The sequence below is a fragment of the Dasypus novemcinctus genome, chromosome 14 (genome assembly GCF_030445035.2).
Source record: "Dasypus novemcinctus isolate mDasNov1 chromosome 14, mDasNov1.1.hap2, whole genome shotgun sequence".
In the NCBI taxonomy this organism is placed as follows: Eukaryota; Metazoa; Chordata; class Mammalia; order Cingulata; family Dasypodidae; genus Dasypus; species Dasypus novemcinctus.
Genome location: NC_080686.1, coordinates 20,734,942 through 20,757,404, shown reverse-complemented (window position 1 = coordinate 20,757,404; position 22,463 = coordinate 20,734,942). Strand labels below are relative to the sequence as shown.

At 45.8% G+C, this 22,463-nt stretch overlaps 1 protein-coding gene across 5 annotated transcripts in view; it reads right to left on the bottom strand.

The window, feature by feature from the left end:
- Positions 1-949: 949 nt before the first annotated feature.
- FAM110B (family with sequence similarity 110 member B) overlaps positions 950-22,463 on the bottom strand; it is a 168,378-nt gene continuing 146,864 nt past the window's right edge. For all 5 annotated transcript variants that reach the window (XM_004484344.5, XM_058275551.2, XM_004484342.4 and 2 more), the window contains one exon: positions 950-3,886. In XM_004484344.5, coding sequence (XP_004484401.1) covers positions 2,426-3,538 — 1,113 coding nt within the window. In that variant the 5' untranslated portion in view covers positions 3,539-3,886 and the 3' untranslated portion in view covers positions 950-2,425. The remainder of the gene's footprint in view (positions 3,887-22,463) is intronic.

Below are 22,463 nucleotides of genomic sequence, written 5' to 3'. Positions count from 1 at the left end.
ATATCTTTTACAATAAATGTGATGGGAAGTGGACATGGCTCAACTGATAGAGCGTCTGTCTGTCTACCATATAGAGGGCCCAGGGTTCCATACCCAGGGCCTCCTGACCCATGTGGTAAGCTGGCCCACACACAGTGCTGCCGCATGCAAGAAGTGCCTGCCACACAGGGGCGTCCCCATGTAGGGGTGCCCCACGTGCAAAGAGTGTGCCCCACAAGGAAAGCCACCCTGCATGAAAAAAGTGCAGCCTGCCCAGGAGTGGCGCCCCACACACGGAGAGCTGACGCAGCAAGATGACGCAACAAAAAGAGATGCAGTTTCCCAGTGCCTCCAGATAATGCAGAACGGACGCAGAAGAACACACAGCGAAAGGACACAGAGAGCAGACAACAGGGGGAAGGGGAGAGAAATAAGTAAAAATTTTAAAAATCTTAAAAAAATAAAAAATAAAATAAATGTGACAATCCACGGTCCAGTTGGCCGCTGCTGCCATCCAGAGTCTGACCCAGGGTCCAACCGCGGAGTCACTCAACAAATGATGTGGTGAAAGAGGAATGAATGAGTGGGTGAATGGACAGGCACAATTAGCAACAAGGCTGCATAATTCAAAGTCATGTCTTCACAGGAAGAGCTCATAAATATTTACAACTGGAGAGTCTTGCAGAAGATGTGAAAAATTCTGATGTTTAAGAAAGGATAAAAATAACAGAAGTTAAGTGTGAACTAAGTAAAGCAGCAGCAGGATATTTTAGGAAACTTGATGGGAAGACGTTTGCAAAAGCACATCACTATAGCGACCATTGAGATCCAAGACATTCAGATTCACCGGGATGTGGTGAAGAGAACGCAATGAAAGAACGTTTCTTCCAGACTATCAAAGAAGCGGCTTCTGGCTCACTGTCCCAAGCTAAGCTTCCGTGGAGGGAGAAAAAGAAAACACCACAGTTACTGCTCGTACCAGAGCTATTTATTAGCATAACTTTTTTGTTTTTTAAAGATTTCATAACAACCGAAGTATGTACAAAGTCTTACAGCATTTACACCATAAAAAGTTTCCAATTAGCCGATGAAGTCTAAGATAGAGCTGCTAAGTATTGGACTTCAAAGCATGACTACAATAGCAAAGACCATCGTATTTTACCCTCTGCTACCACATCCTCCCAGGTCAGCTAACTGCCAGTTCATTCAACCACCTGAAGACACATCACTGGGAAGGTTTGGGAAAAACAAAAAAAAGAACACATTGTATGAGGCCACAAGGGAGGGGATGCTACAGTGTTGTGTTCCTACAGCTTCCCAGAGCTGTAACAGAGGTCCAGAGCCTGAGAGAATAACATTTGCCAGACAACATAATCACTGCTGCTCAGATATGGTTCAGCTATTAAATGTATTTACTTTTGAATAGGAGGCTTTATACTGTTATGGCTGTGTAGCTTCATTTTTGTTCATGTCTTCAGATAGGTCAAACCTGCAGGAGCCCCACTCCCTTCTCCCAAATAAAGCAAAAATAACATAGAAATGGAGGGAGGGAGGGGAAACAGCAGGGAGTTGGTAGTTTTTGACCCCTGCCCTCAACAAAAATATTAAAAAAAAAAAAAGGGCATTCAGCAACAGTTTTAGGGTAGGCATTCCTGCAAAGGATTAATACTAGAAATTTCTGAATTATCCCCAAACAGAATAATGTCAACAAAACCCCCAAACCCCCAATTCTCCCAGCTTTATAAGCATCCTTCATCAGATGTGGCCATCTTTCCTTGGGATCAGTATTACACAGAACCACCAACATTTACACACTGAATCAGACACAAAACTTAGCATCGTTGCCCCGACAATTACTTCTGTAAGCGGCAAGAGAATTTCAAGACGTAAATGATTAACATCAGGCTCCCCATCTTATACCTCAGAAAACCCAGCCTGGTTCTAATCTTCGGTCCGTGAAGCTACCTTTTTGGTAGAAGATTTTTTTTCCCATTGTTATGGTCTCACATGGAGGCAAAGTGGCTTTTTTATTCCAAAAAGATTCCATGTCTCAACTTAAAAGCCAGTTGATACAACTTTTAATTAAGACACAGTAGCATGAGATATAAAAAACACAAGAACCACATAAATATCGTAGGAGCTGTATATCATTTGTGTGTGTGTGTGTGTGTATGTATGTGTAAACCATTTTGCTTAGAACGAAGCCCTAATTGGATTCTGGTCTTGAAACTCTGGGCAGATGACGTGTGGGTTCAGCCAGGCTCTGCAGCGATGGGTCAAGTGGAAGCTGGGTCAAAGTCCCCATGTTGACAGGCATGCAACTTGGAAACATTGCACAACGAGCAACACAAAGAGAGTGGAGAAGCTTACAAGACTTCAAGGAGACCGCACGACCGAGTATGCACGAACAGACACGCCCCTCCCTCCTTTCTGCACGAACTCTGGCTCACACGTGGGACACTTTCTGGGACTCTCTGGCTTGTTTGATGCTGTACAACCACTTGATGATTCTCGCATTCCTTTCGATGGCAGAAATGCCGTAGGGCGCCCGGTCGTTGGCGCTGTCGTCATTTCTGAGGTCGCTGTTACTGTCCTGCGACTGCTCGCAGTCTGAGCTGATCATGCTGGCGCTGCGGAAGTTGAGGGAGATGATGTCAGAGTTAGCCCTGGCGAAGTTCTCCATGCCGAGGTTTTCCAGCTCCTCAGGGTCCAGGCCGCAGTAGTTGAAGAACCTCTCCACGTCTGCATCCACGCGGAAATACCTGTCACTCAAGTCTGATTTTGACCGCTGCAGGGAGGGTCTCCGGCTCACGCCGCAGGCCGGCTCCGCCCGGTCGGCCTCGGGAGACTTGCCGGGGGCGATGGCAGCGATCTTGGGCTTGGGCGGCAGGGGAGGGGCGGAACTGCTGCAGGGGATGGCCTTGAGCGGCTTGACGCTGGTCACTCGGCGGATGTCGGAGGAGCTGTGGGACACGTGCAGGAAGGACTCGGGCGACTGTTCCAGGAGCCTCCTGCTCACGTGGGAGCTGCCTTCCTGGGGGCTGCAGTGGCCCTGCGTGGGGTAGACCTTCAGGGACTCGGCGAAGGAATGCCGGTGCAGGTCGGGGGCGTCCGCCCTGTGCGGCGGCCAGTTGCGGGCGCCGTGCTTGTGGCCCGAGCCCGAGCTGGAGCCTTCGGAGCTGTTAATGATGTTCTTGAGGATCTCGAGCTTCAGGTTCTCCCTCTGCACGCCCCCGTCCGTCTTGGCGCCGGGGCCGAAGCCCTTGAGGGTCGGGCTGCCCAGGCCTCGCTTGGGCGCGGGCCCCGCGGGCGGCCTGGCCAGCACGGCGGGCTTCACGGGCTCCTGCTTGGCGTTGATGACCTCCTGGCTCTTGACGTACTTGGCCTTGTCGGCCTCCAGCCTCTCCACGGCGCTGAGCCTCTTCGGGTTGGGCTCCGCCTGCCGGCGAAAGTAGTCGGGCCCTTTGTTGAGGATGCGCAGCGGGACGGCCGAGGTGAAGGTGCCGGCGGGGCTGACCGGCTTCACCATGCTACCTGTCTGGAGCGCCTCGGTGGGCATGCTGGGTGGTCTCTCCCCGGCGGCCGTGGTGGATTCTCTTCTGGGCGCCTCCGGAGGGACTGAACAGAAACATGTACACGAAACGCGAAGGGCAGCAGAGGGATCCGGGGATGTGCGGTTCAGCAGAAGCAGCAGCAGCAGCAGCAGCAGCGGCAGCAGCACCTCATCTCACGGCTCCTTAGGACCCACTGGTGCTTTGACTGACTTTTCCCCCCTTGGGGGGAAGCCTCTGCCCAGGAAGCAAGGCCACCAGCCACAAGTGCCTTTAATCTGCTTCGCTGCCTCCTTTCTTCTCGCTGAAGGAGGTGGGCGTTTCCTTCAGGTCTTTGTGCTCAACTGCAGGCAGAGCTGAAACACAAAACCACCAACCACGGGTTAGGATGGGTGAGTGACATCACGGCTATAGCAACAGAGACCGCCCACGGCAGCTCCGCCCCCGCCAGCAGCCCCGGAGCCGCGGCTCGGCCGGCCAGAGCCCAACAGCTCAGCGCCCAACAGCTCAGCGCCCAACAGCTCAGCGCCCAACCTCAGCACCGGTGGGAAGAGGCTCCCGAGCCACGTGTGGCAGGTCACTCCCAGGTAACAGGATGAGGACCGCGCGGGCGCGCGTCGGTCAGACCCGGAGGTCTGCAAGAGAGAAACGGGGCTTCGAGCTCACGCTGGTGAGAACTGCCTTCTGAACGTGCCCCGTTTGTGTTCTTTATACTGGTTAAAAATCCTAGATGAAGATAGAAATGGAAAAAAAAAAAAGAAAAAGCAAAACTCCACCTCCCAGCCCATTAAATGCTGACGAGTTCCCAGGAGTCCCTTACCTCCTTTAGTTATAACATTGCATAATTATAATATGGTTCCTTCGCAAGGAAACAAAACTTCTAACTATTACCAATTACCAATCTCAATAATATTAGCAATAATCACACTTTGCTGGCACTTTCAAAAACTGGAAAGGATGGACAAGATCTGGGATTGGCAATCAAGAAGGGGGAAAAAAAGCAACATGTTTCAGATATTTTATTATTGTCAACCAATACATCTGAAACACTTTCTCCTCAAAAAACAAGAATGCTTATGAAGATCATCCTATTAAATACAAACTTAGTTTTAATATATTTAAAAAAACTTAGAAGTCTTCTAGATTAACTATATGAATAATGTGATTAGTAATAAAGTGTTTCACACTTAATGACTAGAAATGGAGAGTTTCTGCATGGTGTTTATATTCCCAGATCCCCAATAGTACAAAGAACAAAATCTTAAGATGTCACTCACACCGAAATATTTTACTATTTTATGTTGTACAAAACTTGTGTAATAGTTAAACATTTATCTGATGCATATATGACTTTCTGAACAACTTGATGATCCAAAACAAAAACAAACCCCACCACAAACTTGAAATATAATTTAATACTTATCAACGTTCCCAATATAAAAACTCTAAGAAGCCATTCTATTTAATATACAATATAAAGTAACACTTCTCTTTGGAGCCTTCCAAACAACTCCTCTTGTTCCTATTTCCTGTTAGTGCTGGCAAAGAAAATACACAAATGTATCAGCATTCCAAAACAACTGGTTAATGACCTTATCATCATCTTCGTTATAATTAGGAATACTAAGAGGAGTAATGTATTCAGCAAACCTGTCAAAAAACTAATTTACAAAGTAAATAAAGTGATATTACTATAAATCTGCTCTCCTGGGGATGGGGAGAGGAAAGCACGATACTCCGTATCCTCTGAAACACTAAATTCACTAAATTCAATCCATCACCATATTTTATGAGAGATAATTCTGGTAATCTGTAAAGGATTTGTCCTAATAAAAATATTTTCCTAGGAAAGCTCTGAGACACCCCAAGGCAATTCCTACATAGCGATTTCCTTTAATTGTGCAGTTCTATTTTGATACTTCAATTTTGTTTAATAAACAACCTTCTCTCATTAAGATGAAATGAGATGCTCTCTTTGAACACATTTTGAGCGAAACGCCAGGAGGAAACCCAGATTCTTCTTTGGAGCCTCTGCGTCTTAGCCCAGCATGGTTTCTTGTTCACCATCCTGGGCTCCACTGCGCGGGGGCCCTCCTAGGGGTGGACAGATGATCTCCTCCCCCCTCCACCAAGGGACTCGCCAGCTGGAACAGGGGAGGGCCTGAGGATGGAGGCGACCCTGCTGCATCACCTCCAGGTGCCCTGAGATGGAGCTGCCCCCAGGACAGGCCATGCTTCTGCAGGGAGTGATGGAACATTTCTACTGACTACCTCTGGAGCTTCCAGAATGTGTCCATAGAAGGGACAGTGCCAGAAGATTTGGGCACAGAGCAAAAGGCAGGGCTGAGACAGGTGCCCACCTGCCTTGTGTCTGAGGACCAAAGCTGACCTCCAGCATGGGAGAAGACAGCAGGTGGCCGACAGCAGACAGAACCTGCAGCCCTTCTCAGGGGCCGCCCCTCCTCTGTGAAATGGGTGGTTGAACTAGTTTCTGTGATCCCTCTTGGCCCTAAAATTATGTGGTTTTGAGGAGTCAAGAATTAGGGAGTTATTTCCAATTTCAAAAATGGCAATGGGGAATATCGGTGAATGAGGACTTTTCTATGGTTCCTAATTTACTGTTCTCGGTAAATTGAACGATGGGGTGCAGTTATCTTAAAATGTCCACTGGGAAGGGCTACTACAAATGTAATTAAGGTTCATGCTGGATGGCATGACCTTTCTTTCGTCTAAATCCCTTCTGTTAGGACCAAAACGCCAAAAAGTCCCTTCCCACTGAACTGACTCGCCTACATACCAAATCTGTTTGTGAAGGCAGACTTGGACACAGTTTTGGACATGAAAGAAATAATGAGAATAAGGAACACCGGTATATTTTCCAGGAAGAAGTCCCCAGAAGGCTAGTTATCTTCTTTCACACTGCTTTCCTTCTTCAAGGAAAGGAAGATATGGAAAAGGGTAGAATCAAGCCGAGGTGAGAAATCCACCTGGTGGCCTGGAGGCCCCCTGCCAAGCACTCCCATTTGCGCCACAGGCCCCAATCTTCAGAGGCAATTACTAGCCCTAAAGCCAGTGTGAAAGTATGTGGTTAGAAACAGCAATTACTTGGATCTGCTATATACACCTCATTTCTTTTTGGTTTCCTAGCCCTCTTCTCTCCTCTGCCATCCCCTATTTCCCTAATCATTTTCAACACAGTGATGATGTTTAGATATGACCACAGTCAGAGTTTAAAAGTTTTAATTTGAACTCTTTGGGGCATTAAAAAAAAAAAAGAAAAAGAAAAAGCATCTTATTGGAAGAATCCAAAGTCACGAGAAAGCTGTCCAAACTAGTTGGGAGCTACAGGATAATAACAAGATGACATACTCATGTTCTTGCCAACTAATGAAACCTACTTCAAAATAATGCAGGTAAAAAAGGAAAATAAAATAATGCAGGTAGGGGAAGAGTAGGTCAAGTGTTGAGTGCCTGCCTCCCAGCTCCAAGATCCCAGGGACCTCCTTAAAAAAATGCAGATGATTTAGGCTGCCCTTTCTCTTAATACTTACTTCATCCTTATGTGTGTGTGTGTGTTTATGGTTTTATTTTACACAAATAAAACTTGGAAATGAACTGTCTATTCCTTTTCCTTGCTGCGCAGCCAGGCATTGGGACCGGTGACTCTAATGACCAGCTGGACTGCTCTTTCCACGATGGCTTTGTGGTTCCTGGAGGAAAGGCCGTGAGCAATCTCAGCACAGTAAGATCTGCTGCACGTCAGCAGCACTTCCAGCTCCTTGACACTGGGGACCAGGAGCTCTGGAAGCCGCCCGGCAGCACGTGCTTCGTGTTCTTGCTGCTCCCGTAACCAATGCTGGGCATTGAGATCTGGCCCTTGAATCTTCTCCGTACCCTGCTGCCAGAGCCTCTGGGTTTCTGCCAGTTGCACTTAATCTTGACATATCGATCTGACCGGTGCCGGATGAACTTCTTGGTCCTCTTTTTGATGCTCCTAGGCTTCACGAGGGGTCTGGGGCAGCCAGGATGCTAGGTAGGACACGGCAGCCTCCTCTGTGGGCAGCCATCCTTACGATGTTGTTTTTCTGTTTTCTTTTTTTTATTAAATCCTACTTACTTTTAAAAAAATTTTTATTGAAATATATCACTCATACATAAACATTACATAAACAAGTGTATAATAGTTGTGAACTTACAAAACAAACATGTATAATATTAAACATATATAACATCTCACCCTACCACCAATAAATTGCAGTTTTTAAACCTTTTTAACTAATGATTAAAGAGCATTGTCAAAATATTACTACTAAACAAAGTATTTTCCCCTAACCAATCCGATTATTACCTTTATATCATTTATAATATGAACATACATAAGCAATTAAGTATATAGTAAAAGTTGTGAACTTACAAAACAAACATGCATAACATCATACAGGGGTCCCTTACATCAACCCTCCACCAACACCTTGCATTGTCATGAGACATTTGTTAGGATAAGAATATTGTTAAAATCTTACTACTAATCATATTCTTCTCTTACATTTGGTGTGTGTTTCCCCCAACCCACCCTATTATTATTTTTTAAACATACTTTTTATGACAGAAGTTGTAAACTTATAGAACAATCATGCACATGTGCAGAATTCCCAAACAACACCCCTCCATTAACACACCACAATGTGGTGTGTCATTTGCTACAGACAAAACAATATCATCTGATTATTACCATGTCCATAGTATACATTTGGCTCACATGTTCCATACTGCCTCAGTATCAGCACAGCACATCTTTTGCATAGATGCAAGATATTATATCGTTACTACTAACCACAGTCCATAGGTCACTCCAGCTGTATTTTTCCATGCTTCTCCACATTCCCAACACCCTGCAGTAGTGATATAAATTTGTTCTAGCTAACAAAGGACACTCTTGTATCCATACCATCAACCACAATTCTCATCTACCTCTTGGTTTACTGTGTCATCCAGTTCCTAGATTATTCTCAAGCATTCTGTCAACTGGCATTTAAATAATTAGACTATCATTTTTAGTCACATCCCCATTTATAAACAAGCTGTTACTCACTGTGTGTTACCATCCACTCTATACATTTCCACACTTTTACAGTAAAGCTAATTAAAACTTCTACATACTTTAAACATCAGTAGTCCTCTCAGTCCTTTGCCAGGGGTAGGGACGGAGTCACAGGTGTGTGGAATAATCCAAGTGCAGGCCTAGATTGTAGTTGCCCAGAGAGGCTGAAAAGCTTCACATCCCTTTCTCCCCTGCCTGGGCAGGGATGTGGCTGCAGGTGTGGGCAGCAATCTATGCAGTGCGGGTCCAAGATGACCGCAGTTGCCCTGGTAGATTTCTGATTTTCAGTCTATGCCAGCCAAAGTTACCTGCAGTTACCTGTATAGGCTGGTGGCTCCTCAGCCTCCTCCCTGCCAGAGGCAGGGCTGAAGCCTAGGCTAGGGCTGCAGGCTAATCTGTGTGAAAGAAATTGGTTCCGGGGCACAGAGTTTCAGTCAGCCCGGCTTCCCCTCAGGGTCGAGGGGTAGAGTCAGAATGGCGGCTACTGGCCTCTTTCTGACTTGGGCTGGTTCTCACCCCAGCTGTTCCCTGGGTTATCTCTTAGCCAGCCAAGTCTACCAATCAGTAGCTGAAATCTGCAGCCAACCATCTCCTCCTCCCCTGTTTCTGGGAAATGGGGCTCCCAATTCCATCCACAGAAAAGCTCCTGGGGCAGCTTATGCCGCAAGAGTAGGATAATCACCGGCCTCCGTGGCTTGGACGGTAACTTCCCAGAGAGGCTGGTGCAGGTCCCCGCAGCTTCCTCCCTGCTGGTGGTAGCACTCGGGCCTACTCTAGAGCTGCAACTTGACCTGGATGGGAAGAAGCTGGTCCCCACCAGCACTGGGATTTTCAGTCCTCCCCGTTTCCCCATGTTCCAGGCGCAGAGTTAAGATGGCAGCTCCCAGCCTCTTTCTGACCTGGACAGGCTCCAACTGTAGCTGTGCTCAGGATTATACTGTAGCCTGCTGAATTTCCTCATCAGTAGCTGAAATTGGTGCCCAATTGTCTCTTCCTCCCAAGTGGAGCTTTCAATTCCAGCCGTGGAACAGCCCTTGAGGAGGCTTGTGCCTCCAGTGGAGGATGGGCACTGGCCTCCATGGCATGGAGTGCTCTACTTATGCATCTTCTCGGCAGATAGGCAGCCTCCTCCTTCCACTCCCCCAAGGACATTGCAGGATGCTCTTCTGGCCTCCTGAAGCCCCAAACAGGTGCTTCAGCTAGCTCAGAGAGCTCTGGGTGTTTGCTAACTGCCCTGTAGCAGGAGCTGCCTCTAGGAGCTGCTTACTCCACCGCCATCTTGCTGGTCCTTACGATGTTTTAACAGTGCTGGCAGCTCTGTGCTGCAGGAACCTGAGACATGCTGTTTGTAGCCCACACCTTGTTAGGATGTGGACCGAGGATGCTGGACAAGACCAGCCCAATGGTAACTGCGTGCCTGTACCTCTCAAGGTCATGAACGCCAGGCACCATCAACTCCGCTCAGCGTCAGCCTTGACCCTCTGACATCCCAGAGTGACCCCGATGCAGCCCTCCCCCACGCCCCCCCACCAGCTCTGAGTGGGGGAGTCGGGAAGGCTCCCTCCTCTTCCTGGTGTTCCGGGGAAGGAAAATTAGCTCTCAGCCTCCCAGGGTTTTCATCAACACAAGTAATTATAAAGCCCTGCTTGACGGATGACTTAGGACTGAGGAGAGAAGACATAGGCCGGAGGGAGTGAGGAACTTCCATTCACAGATCGCTCTGCCCCGTTTAATATGCATTTGAAAATGTCATGGAAGGATTAAAAGGATTGCAGACAAGCAGCTGGCCAGAGCTGAGGGCGCGGTGGCCCGCTGAACCAGGGGTGTCTGACAGCAGGCAGGAGTGCACGGGCCATCTGGGTAGGTGGCAGTCAGGCCTGCTGGCCCCTTTCCTTGGGGACCGCTGGGGCCAAATCGCCTGTGCGCAAGTCCTCTTCTACGCAGGAACGGGGGATGTACTCTAGCTGGGCTGTGCAAACTGTCCTGTGCTTTTATATCCCTGGGAGTCTTCTTAAAATGCAGAGTCTAGTTCAGTAATCTAGGGGTCCCAGATTCTGCATTTCTAACCAGATCTTCAGTCACACCCATAATGCTGGTCCATGGTCGGGCGCTGGGTGCTGGCACACACCCAGTTAGAACCTAAATGCCTCTGGCACAGAGGAAAAGGGGCTGAGGTGCCAAGCTTGCTTCCTTACCTCTTAAATGACTGTTAAATCTGAGGCTGTCTAAGGGCCCGGAACAGCCATCCCAGAAAATGTGAGACTTTTCAAACCAAAGTGACCTGAACGGTCCTAATTTCAAATCTGCCAGCTGCTCACAGGGGGCAGTTAGGTGAAGACCACGGCACCTGGGTGACTGAGAAATGGCTGAGGCCCAGGATGTATTGGCAGAAAATGAGCCTCAATACTCCCAGTTTATTTTTTAAAATGCTAAAGCCCAAGCTCCTTTAAACCAGGTAGCACCCGCCTAAAGGCTTTCAGATCGGGCAGACAAGGGTGAACGACGAGGGCAGCTGGCTGGGTGACTCAGACTGGAGGGCGAGCTCGCGGCCTGTCTAAGGGGCCTCCGGCAAGGACTGCCCGTGGGGCAGGGGCCTCCAGGGCTGCACAAACTCTCCTGATTTTAAAACTCAATATTATAAACCCCTTGGGCAAAACTTGGTCGGCTCTTTTTGCTAGCTCTCTCCTTTCAAGAGTAATTCTGGCGAGTAAAAAGGAAAAGGTAGTTAATGCCTAATGGCTCTCTACGTTCTAAGTTGGAAAGGAGGCCATGGAGTTAGAGCAAGGACTCTGAGAAATGAATTTGAACCCCGACTCACCTGTAGAAGTATGTGAAAACTGGTCACGTCTCATGTGTGCTATGGTTTAAAATAGGTAATAAACCTCTGTGAGGTTAGCTTGACTACTGCCATTCTAAGTCACCTGACATCTCAGTTCCTTGATTTTCTTATTTCTATCTGTACAAAATGAATGTATTGAATTTAGTGAGCTTGAAACACATCCTGAAATGTTCTTTTATTCTACAGAGGCAAAGAGCAAACTTCAAGGCCAGGAAGAGTTCTAGAAGGACAGCTTCTTCTAGTTTTCTAACATGTCAGATCATAAAACATGAAATAAGAAAAACTGTCCCATGAAATACTGCTTTTTGAATTTGGGGGAGTGCTATTTGCTGAACATTACTGAATATAATTTATTGAATATTATCCCAATTTCCCTGGTTACTGACTCTCACTCTCATATCTACATTGAGAACACAGTCATTTCCTTGGTGAAGTAAATAATGCACATTTTATGTGACAAGCTAATTTTGAAATCTTTACAAAGGTAAGAGAAATGTGCCCAAAGGATGTTTACTGAATTATGGCCTGTGTTCAGTAAATCAATTAGTGACTGAAAAGTTCCGAGTAAGATCTAAAGAACTAGAAAAGTCATTGATTTATGTTACAAGAAAGGTTAAAAATACAAATGAAGAATAATGCTGCTATGGGAAGCGGATTTGGCCCAACGGGTAGGGCGTCCGCCTACCAGATGGGAGGTCCGCGGTTCAAACCCCGGGCCTCCTTGACCCGTGTGGAGCTGGCCCATGTGCAGTGCTGATGCGCACAAGGTGTGCCCTGCCATGCAGGGGTGTCCCCCGCGTAGGGGAGCCCCACGCGCAAGGAGTGCGCCCTGTAAGGAGAGCCGTCCAGTGTGAAAGAAGGTGCAGCCTGCCCAGAAATAGCGCCGCACACAGGGAGAGCTGATACAGCAAGATGACGCAACAAAAAAACAAGACACATTTTCCCGGTGCCACTGCCACAAGCAGACACAGAAGAACACACAGCGAATGGACACAGTGAGCAGGCAACTGGGGTGGTGTGGGGAATAAATAAATAAATAAACCACAAAAAAAAAAAGCAATAATGCTGATAAATGCAGAAGGACTTGAAGGTGAAGGAACAGTGACGAGAGGAAGAACGTGAACGAAGGCATGGAAGGTGGGAAAAGGCACCGCCAGAGCAACTCTGTTGGATTCACGATACATTCAGGAAACAAAGTACAGCTGTAAGGCTGAAGCAGCCTGCTGGGAGCACAGCTGTGGGAGACCCACTGGGGCAGGAGAGAGGCAGGTGTGTTTTGGATTTTATACCAAAGAGTAAGGGGAAGGCACTAAAGGGTAATTAAGCATTCTTGGCATGGTCAGATTTGTATTTTTAAATACAAATGGGATGAGAGCAGAGCAAAGGTGGCTGCAGAGATCAGCTAGAGCTGAGTGGAGGGGGTGATGGCAGTGGGTTCTGAGTCTTCCCACAATATGGTACTATATACGGGTTGGATCCCCAACTCTGCCATGTAATAAGTGGGCAGGTTACTTCATCTTCCTGTGCCTCGGTTTCCCACCTCTAAAGTGGGGTTAACAGTGCCTACCTCTTCAGGGTTTCTGAGATGGTTAACGAAGAGCACAGACAACAGTTGCTTCCAACAGCTCCTGGTGCACGGGAACTTTTCATTCCCATTATCATTACTGGGAGGCTATCTCTGGGGATGAGAGAAGTGTGGGCTGTTTCAAGAGATGTTTAAGAGGTGCGCTTGGCTGGACCTGGAGATCGACCCAAGGGTGAGATGCAGGTGAAGGACGATTCCTAGCTTCCAACTTGGCGACTGAGAAGGGTTGTGGGGAGGTACACGGAGATGCTTGGGATCTAGCCCTCCCTGCCTTGCCAGGCTGCTCCTGTCTCTTCCTCCTTTGCACCCTGGCTTTAGCCAAATACAACTACGGCGATTCCTCTAAAAAACCAGCTGGGCGCTTTCACATGCATCTGCCATTCTGTCTGCCTGGGACTTTAAAAAATGAGCAATGGGGTTTCATGAAACATGTCATTCTTTATGTGTATCACAGTTAACAATATTATGGTTATTACAAAACTTTGTTTCAAAATGAAATGTATTTATAGTGTTTAGTTTCTATGGGCCAAAGGAAGCAATGTCATTCTCTCTGGAAGACATTAATTTATCCACTTCCATGAAGATATATTTTGTCAACATATTCCCCTTTCTTTCTCCTACTACATAGTCACGTATTTTAACTTCTTTTATACTATGAGAGTAACTTGTAAAGAATGCAAAAGTAGGGAAATGATGAAAGTGAAAAAGTAAATGGGGTAGTAACAAAAGCATGTATCAAAAGACTGATTTTTCACACTATAAAGGGAATGGAAACTTAAGAAATCGGAGGGCTAGCCATCTGGAAACATTAAGTCAAAACCACCACCCTTTCAGGAGCTGTACTTTTTCCATTATTAAATGATGTATCTCCTTGCTTATCACCATGGTAAAATCCCTCAACATCTATAACTGTAGCAGCTGAATCCTTTTTTTATTGCCCTCAGTATGACTGTAAAGCAAACAGCTCAAAGCTGCAGGTAAAATAATTTTCTCGCCAACAATACTATCTGTATTCCTAATGACATACAACTTTTAATTCCCATAGCCTCATCATTGTTTTATTCTTTCAGTTGGCCAGTGTAGGTCTTCCAATGTTGTTTAAAAAAAAAAAAAAGAATCCTCTTGTGCTAGATTTCCATCAGGCATTTGAATTTTCCGTGGATTGAACCGTGTCCCTCCAAAAGGCACGTTCTAGTCTTAACCCACCATTCCAGCAATGTGACTTTATTTGGAAATGTTCATTGAAAACATGATTAGTTAAGATGTGGCCAATCTGGAATTCTTATAAGAAGATGGACACAAAAAAACAGACACAGAGGGAAGAAAGTCACATGAAGACAACAGGTAGAGAATGCAGGGATGAATTTACAAGTCCAGGAATGTCAAGGACTGTCAGCAAATACCAAAAGTTGGAAAAGGCAAGGAAAGTTTCAGACGGAGCCTTGATTTCACATGTCTGATCTTGTAGGGGAATATGTTTCTATGGTTTTAAGCCACCAAATTTGTGCAACTTTGTTATGGCAGTCAGAGGAAACTGAGACAATGGGTAAACCATGTCCCTTTTTCAGCAAGCCCTGATTTTCTTTGGACACATCCCCTCCAAACTACCAGAGGATGTGAAACAAATGCTGGGATGGTGCGGTACTGGCAGAAAGGCCAGTATCTACCTTCCAACATTTTCGTGGCCATGGATGAAGGGATGTGTGCCGGGCTTCCCATGGCGTGCCAAGGCACGCTGGCGTGGCAGCACGGACCCTGCAGAGGCATTTTCACCACCTTGTGAAAATTATTTTGGCACAATTGAGTACCTTATTCACTGTAGCTTGTTCCATAAAGTTGCCATGAACACTGAATTAGCAAATACTGACCCACTGCTCCTAGGGGAGATACAGGGTTAAGTCAGCCGATCAATACACAATCTAGTTTGCCGTGTGCATAATTGGCAAATACAGAATCTGTGAATAATGAGGTTCCACTGTGCTCTTAGGGCAACATCCTGTAGGCGGCGCCCTGATCTGAGCAGGTCCTGAGGGCAGGCATGGAGGGGGTCCAATTTGTTACTGGTAAGACTTTACGCATGATGTCAGGTGGGCAAAGAAGGATAACTGGTTTAGGGGGATGCCAGAAAGCTTTGCATCAGGAAAGCACAAAGAAGCAGGGCCATCTCAGGCTCTCCCACAAGGCTATGTGTAGGATGGTGTAGCAATTTGATATTGTTTATGAATTCCAAAAATAGATATTGGATTATGTTCGTGAACTGGTCTGTCCCTCCAGGCACATTAGATTATATTGGATTCAGAGGTTTCACTTTATAATGATCAAGGCTTTGATTGGGCCACATTGGTAGGATACTGTGTCCCTGCCCTCTTGGTGGGAGGGGACTCAGAGAAATTGCACCATGGAGAAGGGAAGTTGGAATTTTGAGCTGGAGTCCAGGAAGCAAGCACACAGAGGAGCAGAGCAGCTGAGCCCGGAGAGAGTCGAGCCCTGGGAAGAGAGGAACCCCGGAAGCCTGAACCCTGGCAGACATCAGCCATCATCTTGCTCCAATACGTGGCAACAGATTTAGGTGAGGGAAGTAACTTACGCTTTCTGGCTGGTATCTGTAAGCCTCTACCCCAAATAAATACCCTTTATAAAAGCCAATGGATTTCTGGATTTTGCATCAGCACCTCTTTGGCTGACTAAGACAGACGGTGACCATGTGAAACCTACTGTGCACCCTTCATCTCCCACATGGGGGGCTGGAATTCAGGGGCCCACTCAGCGTATTGAGAAAGGACGCATGGGGCTTACTTTGTGGCTGAATTTACTAGCTCTCGCCCTCCAGGTTACACAAGTGCGGTGTGCCTCAGTTTCTCCTTTTATAAAATGCTGATAATGATGATTCCTACACCTCACAGGGCTGATGTGAGTGTTCAGTGAGATAATGCATTGAGGGTAATAAAAGTGGAACTTGGCACACAGTGTTTGGTAAATGTAAGCTATTATTAAATTTCTTTTCCCAGCGTCCACAACTTGGCCCTGATAATCACTATTAGATACTGAGCTTTACGGGAACTGAATGCTCTTTTGTCTTAAAACAATTCCATTCCACTCAAGTGACCTGTACGTACTATTTCTGTCAAAATGGAGTGACTGAAGAGTTTGTTTCAAAAGTCATTTGCATGACCCCAATTTTATAAGTTACAAAGAAAATATGCAGTTTCAAATTTCAAAGCAAACAAGTATGCAAGTGAAATGGGCTAGAGTAAATAATAAAGCCATTACTAAAGAGGAAATCAAACCTAAAATTGGTAGGAGAAAGAGAGCAGGACAAATCGCAATCTAAGATGGATTCTTTATTTAATGTCAAATGTCATTCTCCAAGGTCATTTAGAAAACTGGCTTGCAAGCTTTGTTTTAATTTGTAAATAAAACTGTTATTAAAAAAAACCCTAAAACTTTACGGACTTCTTAAAATGCCTTCTTCCTCTGGTTTAAAATAACAAATGAAACAGTGAGCCAGAAAAAAAAAAAATCCCATTTCTGGCCTAACGTTCTCCCTTGGTATAAGGTAAAGAATGTGTTACTATAAGAGGGTCAACAACTTTTTTTTTGCCTGGGATCACACATATCAGTGCCCCACGTAGTCAGCGTGAAAATGTTTCAAAATATGATGAGCTGCTTGATGGAAATTCCTACAAGAAATTAAAAAGCAGGGCTACTCGAACTCTACAGGAGTCCAACAGACTGCGTGCCTCATCCAAGCAAATGTAAAATGCTCCTACTTTCCACCAATTTTGTCCTCTCCTCAAAAGAGCTTTTTATTTTTTTCCCAAACTATGTCATTTTTATTGTGCAGTTTCCATCTCCTAGAATATTACTAAAAATATAAATATGAAAGCTCTAGGAAATACTCAGACCAGTTCTGTAATCCTCCTCCTTGCCCCAAATCAGGGACAACCTCCTTTAAAAGTCGATGGACTCCACATCTGCCTCCACCCACAGACATAACATCCTCACAGATTCCTTTCTCTCCGTACAGGCACATTCGCTCTCCTACTGCCAGGTTCTGGAAGCTCGCCTCCTGCTCTCTCAGGGTGCTGAACGTGGGGATGGGGGCTGGGGTTGTGTGTGTGTGGGGGTAACGGGGAAAAGACTCGGTGGTCTCCACTTCCAGATGTGGAGAGAGAGGACAGGTTGCTTTATGTTCAGCTGGGAGAACGAAAGAGGTTATGGCCAAGCTCTAAGTGAAGGTGGAGTTCAAGGACAATTATTCTCTACTCAAATCACCGTCTCTGCAAGACCTGCTGGTTCCTCCATGCGGCAGCACCACCAGTGACTCGACGACTGTTCACTCTGGCGGCAACTGATGGGAGCACCACGTTCACGGAGGCATGGTGCGCGGGCTTCACACGCACGGCCTCCGTCCTTGGAGGTGCACAGGTTAAGAAGGCAGCCCTGATCCCCTTGTGGGAACGAGTGGGTAAGCAACTTACGGGAGGCGCTCAGCAGCCAGCCTGTGTGGCTGACTCTGAGGCTGGGCTCGTCTCAGCTCCTAGTTTCCACTTCCCCCGCCGACATCGATTCGGAGCATCTGCTCTCCTGTATTATTTATTGCTCTTTACCTGAGCTGTGTCAAACTTGCAGCACCCATGGCAAGGAAGATTATGGTGGTAATACAGATAGAGCATTTATTTATGAAAACGGTTTTATTTCTAGTGAACAGTCTTGGAGCAAAAGATAAAATTTACTCTGAAGTAAATATTAAAGTGTGTGTTACTATAAAACTGTGAATCATTTAAGCCTCGAGGGAGGAAAGAGTAAAGCAGCACTTTTGGGGAAGTGGGCCAAGATCACGGTGAATATATTAGAGAAATTGCTAGATACACTAAAATATGTTACAAACAATACCCCGTTAATAATGACTACTACTTACTGAGCACACATGACATCCCCAGGACTAGACTAATGTTTTTCATACATTTAAAAATTCAATCCTGCCACAATCACTAAAACCCCCACTGTGGCATTTTGATTAAATCCAAGAAAAAATATTGTATTTGTAAACTGGTCTGTTCCTCTGGGCATGATACCCTTTGATTGTATTAAATTTAGAGGTTTCACTTCTACTTGATTAAAGATTAGGGCTTTGATTTGATGCTGTCATTAGAGTGTGACTCAGTGTTGAGTCCCAGCCCCCTTGGGCTGATAAAACAGACTCTTACTGGGAAGGAGAGACACAGAGGAGACAGCTTAGTTTTGATGCTGGAGCCCCGGAGAAAGAATTCAACTGTTCGCCTCATAGTTTATAGCTGGACTTGTGGAGAGAGCAGAGCAGCAGAGCCTGGAAAGAGATGAGCTCTAGGAAGAGAGAGGAACCTTACACCAGCCTACAGCTGAGATCAGAAGAAGCTGGGACCACGCAGCCTTAAGAAGAAGAGGAAGGATGAACCCTCGCAGAGACCTGCAGCCCATCTTGCTCCAACAGGGGACAACAGACTGGTGAGGGAAGTAATTTCTGCTTGATGGCCTGGTGGCTGTAAGCTTCTACCCCAAATAAATACCCTTTCTAAAAGCCAACAGATTTCTGGTACTTTGCATCAGCCTCTTTGGCTGACTAATACACCCACTTTGAAGATACGACTGTCTGAAGACTCCAGCAGGTTGTCTAAGATACTCACCTACTGAAGGGTGGGAGTTTCACATGGAGGTTTTGACCTACCTCACCATGCCACAGTCAATCCACCTCTTAAAAATAAATGTAGGAAGTGTTTAGTATGTTTTAAATGCTTTATAGTTATATGATATGGCTCAAGTATCTACCCTAATTATATTTTAGTTCCTAAAACCTAATCTTTCGGCATACGCTGCTTAGTACTTCCTTCCCCCAGACTCTGGAGGAAGAAAAAACGACAGCTTTAACTCTGTTAAATCGAATAATCATGCTACTTGTTTTTATAGCTTAAATGCTCAAGTAGGGAAGGTAAAAATGGTTATAAAAATTAGGTTTCATTAGTTTTCCATTTTCTTTCTTTCATATTATTGACTGCAGCTCTATCAAAGTTGGCTTAACTTTGATGAGAATAATGAAAAATATATTAAAAAGAACAATAAGAACCATCAGCCTCTAGCTTCATTCTATGTTATTAGAGCATTTGAAGAACAGGGATCAGAGGTGTTTCATTGCCATTTCGGGTTGAGCTAAATCTAAACACTCAGGAGACTATCTAGCATACCCCCCCCCCTTTTTTTTTATTGTAAAGGTTCAATGAAGACATCAGGTAAACATGGGATGTTACCTGGCTTGGGAAGTTGAGTTTGGAATACACTGCTTCCGACTTGAAACAATACTCAATATACCTCCCTTTTATTGGAGAACACGGCACAATGGCAGAGGAACTGCTGACTCCCAACTTGGGAGACATAACACCAAACTGTGCTCAGGTCACAAAGTGCAAAGCAAAACTGATACAAGGTAGAATTTTAAGGCAGAAGAACTAGTAGGGTCACTTAAAAATAACTAAAATTGTTCATCTCATTTGCCAAAGAACACTTAGAATTATTTTCCACCTCTTGAACAGTTCTTGCTATAGCAGTCGTTAGAACAACCAGTTCTTTGGAGTGTACTCAGAAAAGACAAGCAGTGTGTTTTTCATTTCCAAGGATTGAGACTGAATTGTGGAAGAAAGGACAATTTTCAAAATAAGACGTGTAAGACATTTTTTTTTTTTTGCAGCACGTAGTTGAATCTTCAAGTGCTCAACAAATCTTACATAAAATCATTTCCAGCCTCAAATGGTACAAGGTAAGGCCTCACCCCAATTTGCACTTGGAGTATTATTTTTTGGTTCAAGTGACAAGGCGTTCAGTTGCGACTAACGCGTTCTCTGCACCGTGCCGGGTCTCTGAGCTGGCTGGAGCTAAAGCAGCAGGCAGAAGGCTCTGTGCGGCCGAGTGGAGGGGCTGGGGCTGGAGGCAGGCACGGCCTTGGGGGTAAAGATGGTGGGAGCTGGGTTTGCGGCCACAGCCCTCTTCCCCGTCTGTCCTCACAGGCCCTGTCCCCGCTGTTCATCCTCTCCTCTTACCATGGCCCCTTCTTTCTGCCAGCCTCTGCCACCTCCAGGCTCCTGCACATTCTGCCCTCCTCGGCCAGGCCTTGACCGCAAGCTTCCAAGCCGAGTATCATGTCCCCTGGGGAGCCTTTTCCAGCCCCTCATTCCACGTCCCAGCCTTTCTCCCGGGCAAGCCCCTCACTGTCCTTCCTCTTGGGGATTGGGGTAAGAGGGGGGTTACTTCTCCTTCCCCAAGGTCAGTGCCACCTGTGGGCTGGGGCTGCCAGTTCTCCCCATCCCCTAGCACAGCATCTGACTCAGGGGGAGAGCACGCTGGAAATCTCTTGTCGTGACTCTCCTGTGCCATGTAACGAGATAGGGGTGTGTTTTCGATTCAACTAAAAGAATAGAATTCTAAAACTTAATCTAAGGTGCTATCAAAAAGGCTTTGCTTCTTGTACGTTTGCTTGCTTCCCCACCTCCCCGCCTCTGCTGCCAAAAAAAAAAAATACGAGTTCACTTAAGAGGCCCTCTAAGGATTACGATAATCTAAAACTTACATTAAAAGTAATCTGATAAATATTTGAAATGAGAACATCAGGCACTGCTCGATCAACAAAACACATCTTTTATTACATCTGAAAACTGCTCCAAAGTACATTCACACATAACATACTTGTTTTTTTACACTATTCCTTGAGGCTTTCATTTTTAAAAAATGATACTGTCTCTATATTGATTAAGTTTTTAGTTTCTCATTCCTGTTTACTAAAGAAAAATGACTCATCTAAAGTGAGAAAAGGAAGGCAGCTTTTAGAAACAGTATTTTTCTCAGTCTCTAACCATTTTTTTTTTGTTTAGTGGTAAACATACTTTTCTATTATGTTTTAATGAGAATAGTTTTGCTTGTGCAAGAAGGTAATGGGGAATTTTTATGCTTTATGACTTCTGGAGCTTTTGATTCTGGGCACAAACATCTAAGTCTAAGAGAAATACAGTAGCGGCCATTTAACTGGTAGCTTTCATTTGCGAGACCCAGCAGTGTGTCTGGCTTATATGTAATAGCCAGGTCTGCCTAGAGGTTATCATTAGTCTCACTTTGCAGATGGGGAAACTGAGGCTCAGAAGTTTTAGGTAACTTGCCTGAAGTCAATCAACTGAAGGAGCTTGTCTGTCAACCTGGGTCCCTCTATCGCCCAAGCCCATGCCCTGGGACGGTCCTGGTCAGCTGGGGAAATGTCCTTGGCTGCAGGGAGTGAGGAGAGGCTGGATTTAGAAGTCATCTAAGAAGGGGTGACGTGATGAAGACTGGCTAGCCCCCTGCTCACCCCCACAGCCCACGTGACGAGGTTTAACACCAGGCTGGCTCCACAGCAAACCTCCTTTCACCCGGACAGCACTGGGTGCGGACCCACTGCAGTTAGCAGTGCTTGCTGTGCCAGCGGCTAAAACTGTCAGGGGAGAGAGAGGAGAAGATGTTCTCCTGAAAGCTTTGTGGGAAGAACACTTGGATATAACACAGAATATATGGTCCCAATAGATGCCATCTGGGGCAACAGCACTGAAAGCTCTCTATGGAGTAAGATTCTCCAAAGGGCTTTCAAAATTTCGCTAAGCCCTCCTTAATGGAAAATAATTGTTCTAATATGCTGTGAAGGAAATTCGAACATCTTTTGAACAGCATAACATGCAAAAAAAACCTGCCACCTGAGGAAAATCAGATGCCATCTTTGCAAAGCTTGGCCGGAGCCCTGGGCCTGCCTATGGTAGGGCTATCACCTTTCAGAGGACACAGGAATACAATCACAGGGTATAAAAGAAAAACCGCTTCCCATGACACTCCTACTCTCAGGAGAATGGGACACCAAAAAGGACAAATTGAAGCAAGGAATCAGAAGGTAGGAAGCATCAAGAGTGTATAACAAATACACTATTTGAAGGAAAACCTTCAGGAAAGATTTACTGAGCTTCTATATGCCAGGTACCTGAGCTGTGATCCTGCAGTGAACAAAAGGAACAAAAACAAATGCACAGAAGCCTACATGTTGGTGGAGGAGGTGGCAAGTAACACGATAGTTACTAGTGTTTTATGTATAGATACTAAGAAAAAAAAATCAAGCAAGGATTTAGCAAGGTGGAAACTACTGTTGACATGAACAAGAAGAGTTTTGGTGATGCAATGGGCAGGGGAAAATGGGAAGGAACTGGAGATGATGCATAGAGGCAGCTCATTTCAGGAGTTTTGGGATGAGGTGAGCTTTGAGATGAGGTGAGTTTTGAGGCTGAGGAGTGTGGCAGGTCAAATTATGTACTCCAGCAAACACAGGTTTCCTTCATGTTAGTCAGCAGTCCTGTGGGTATGAGCTCGTTG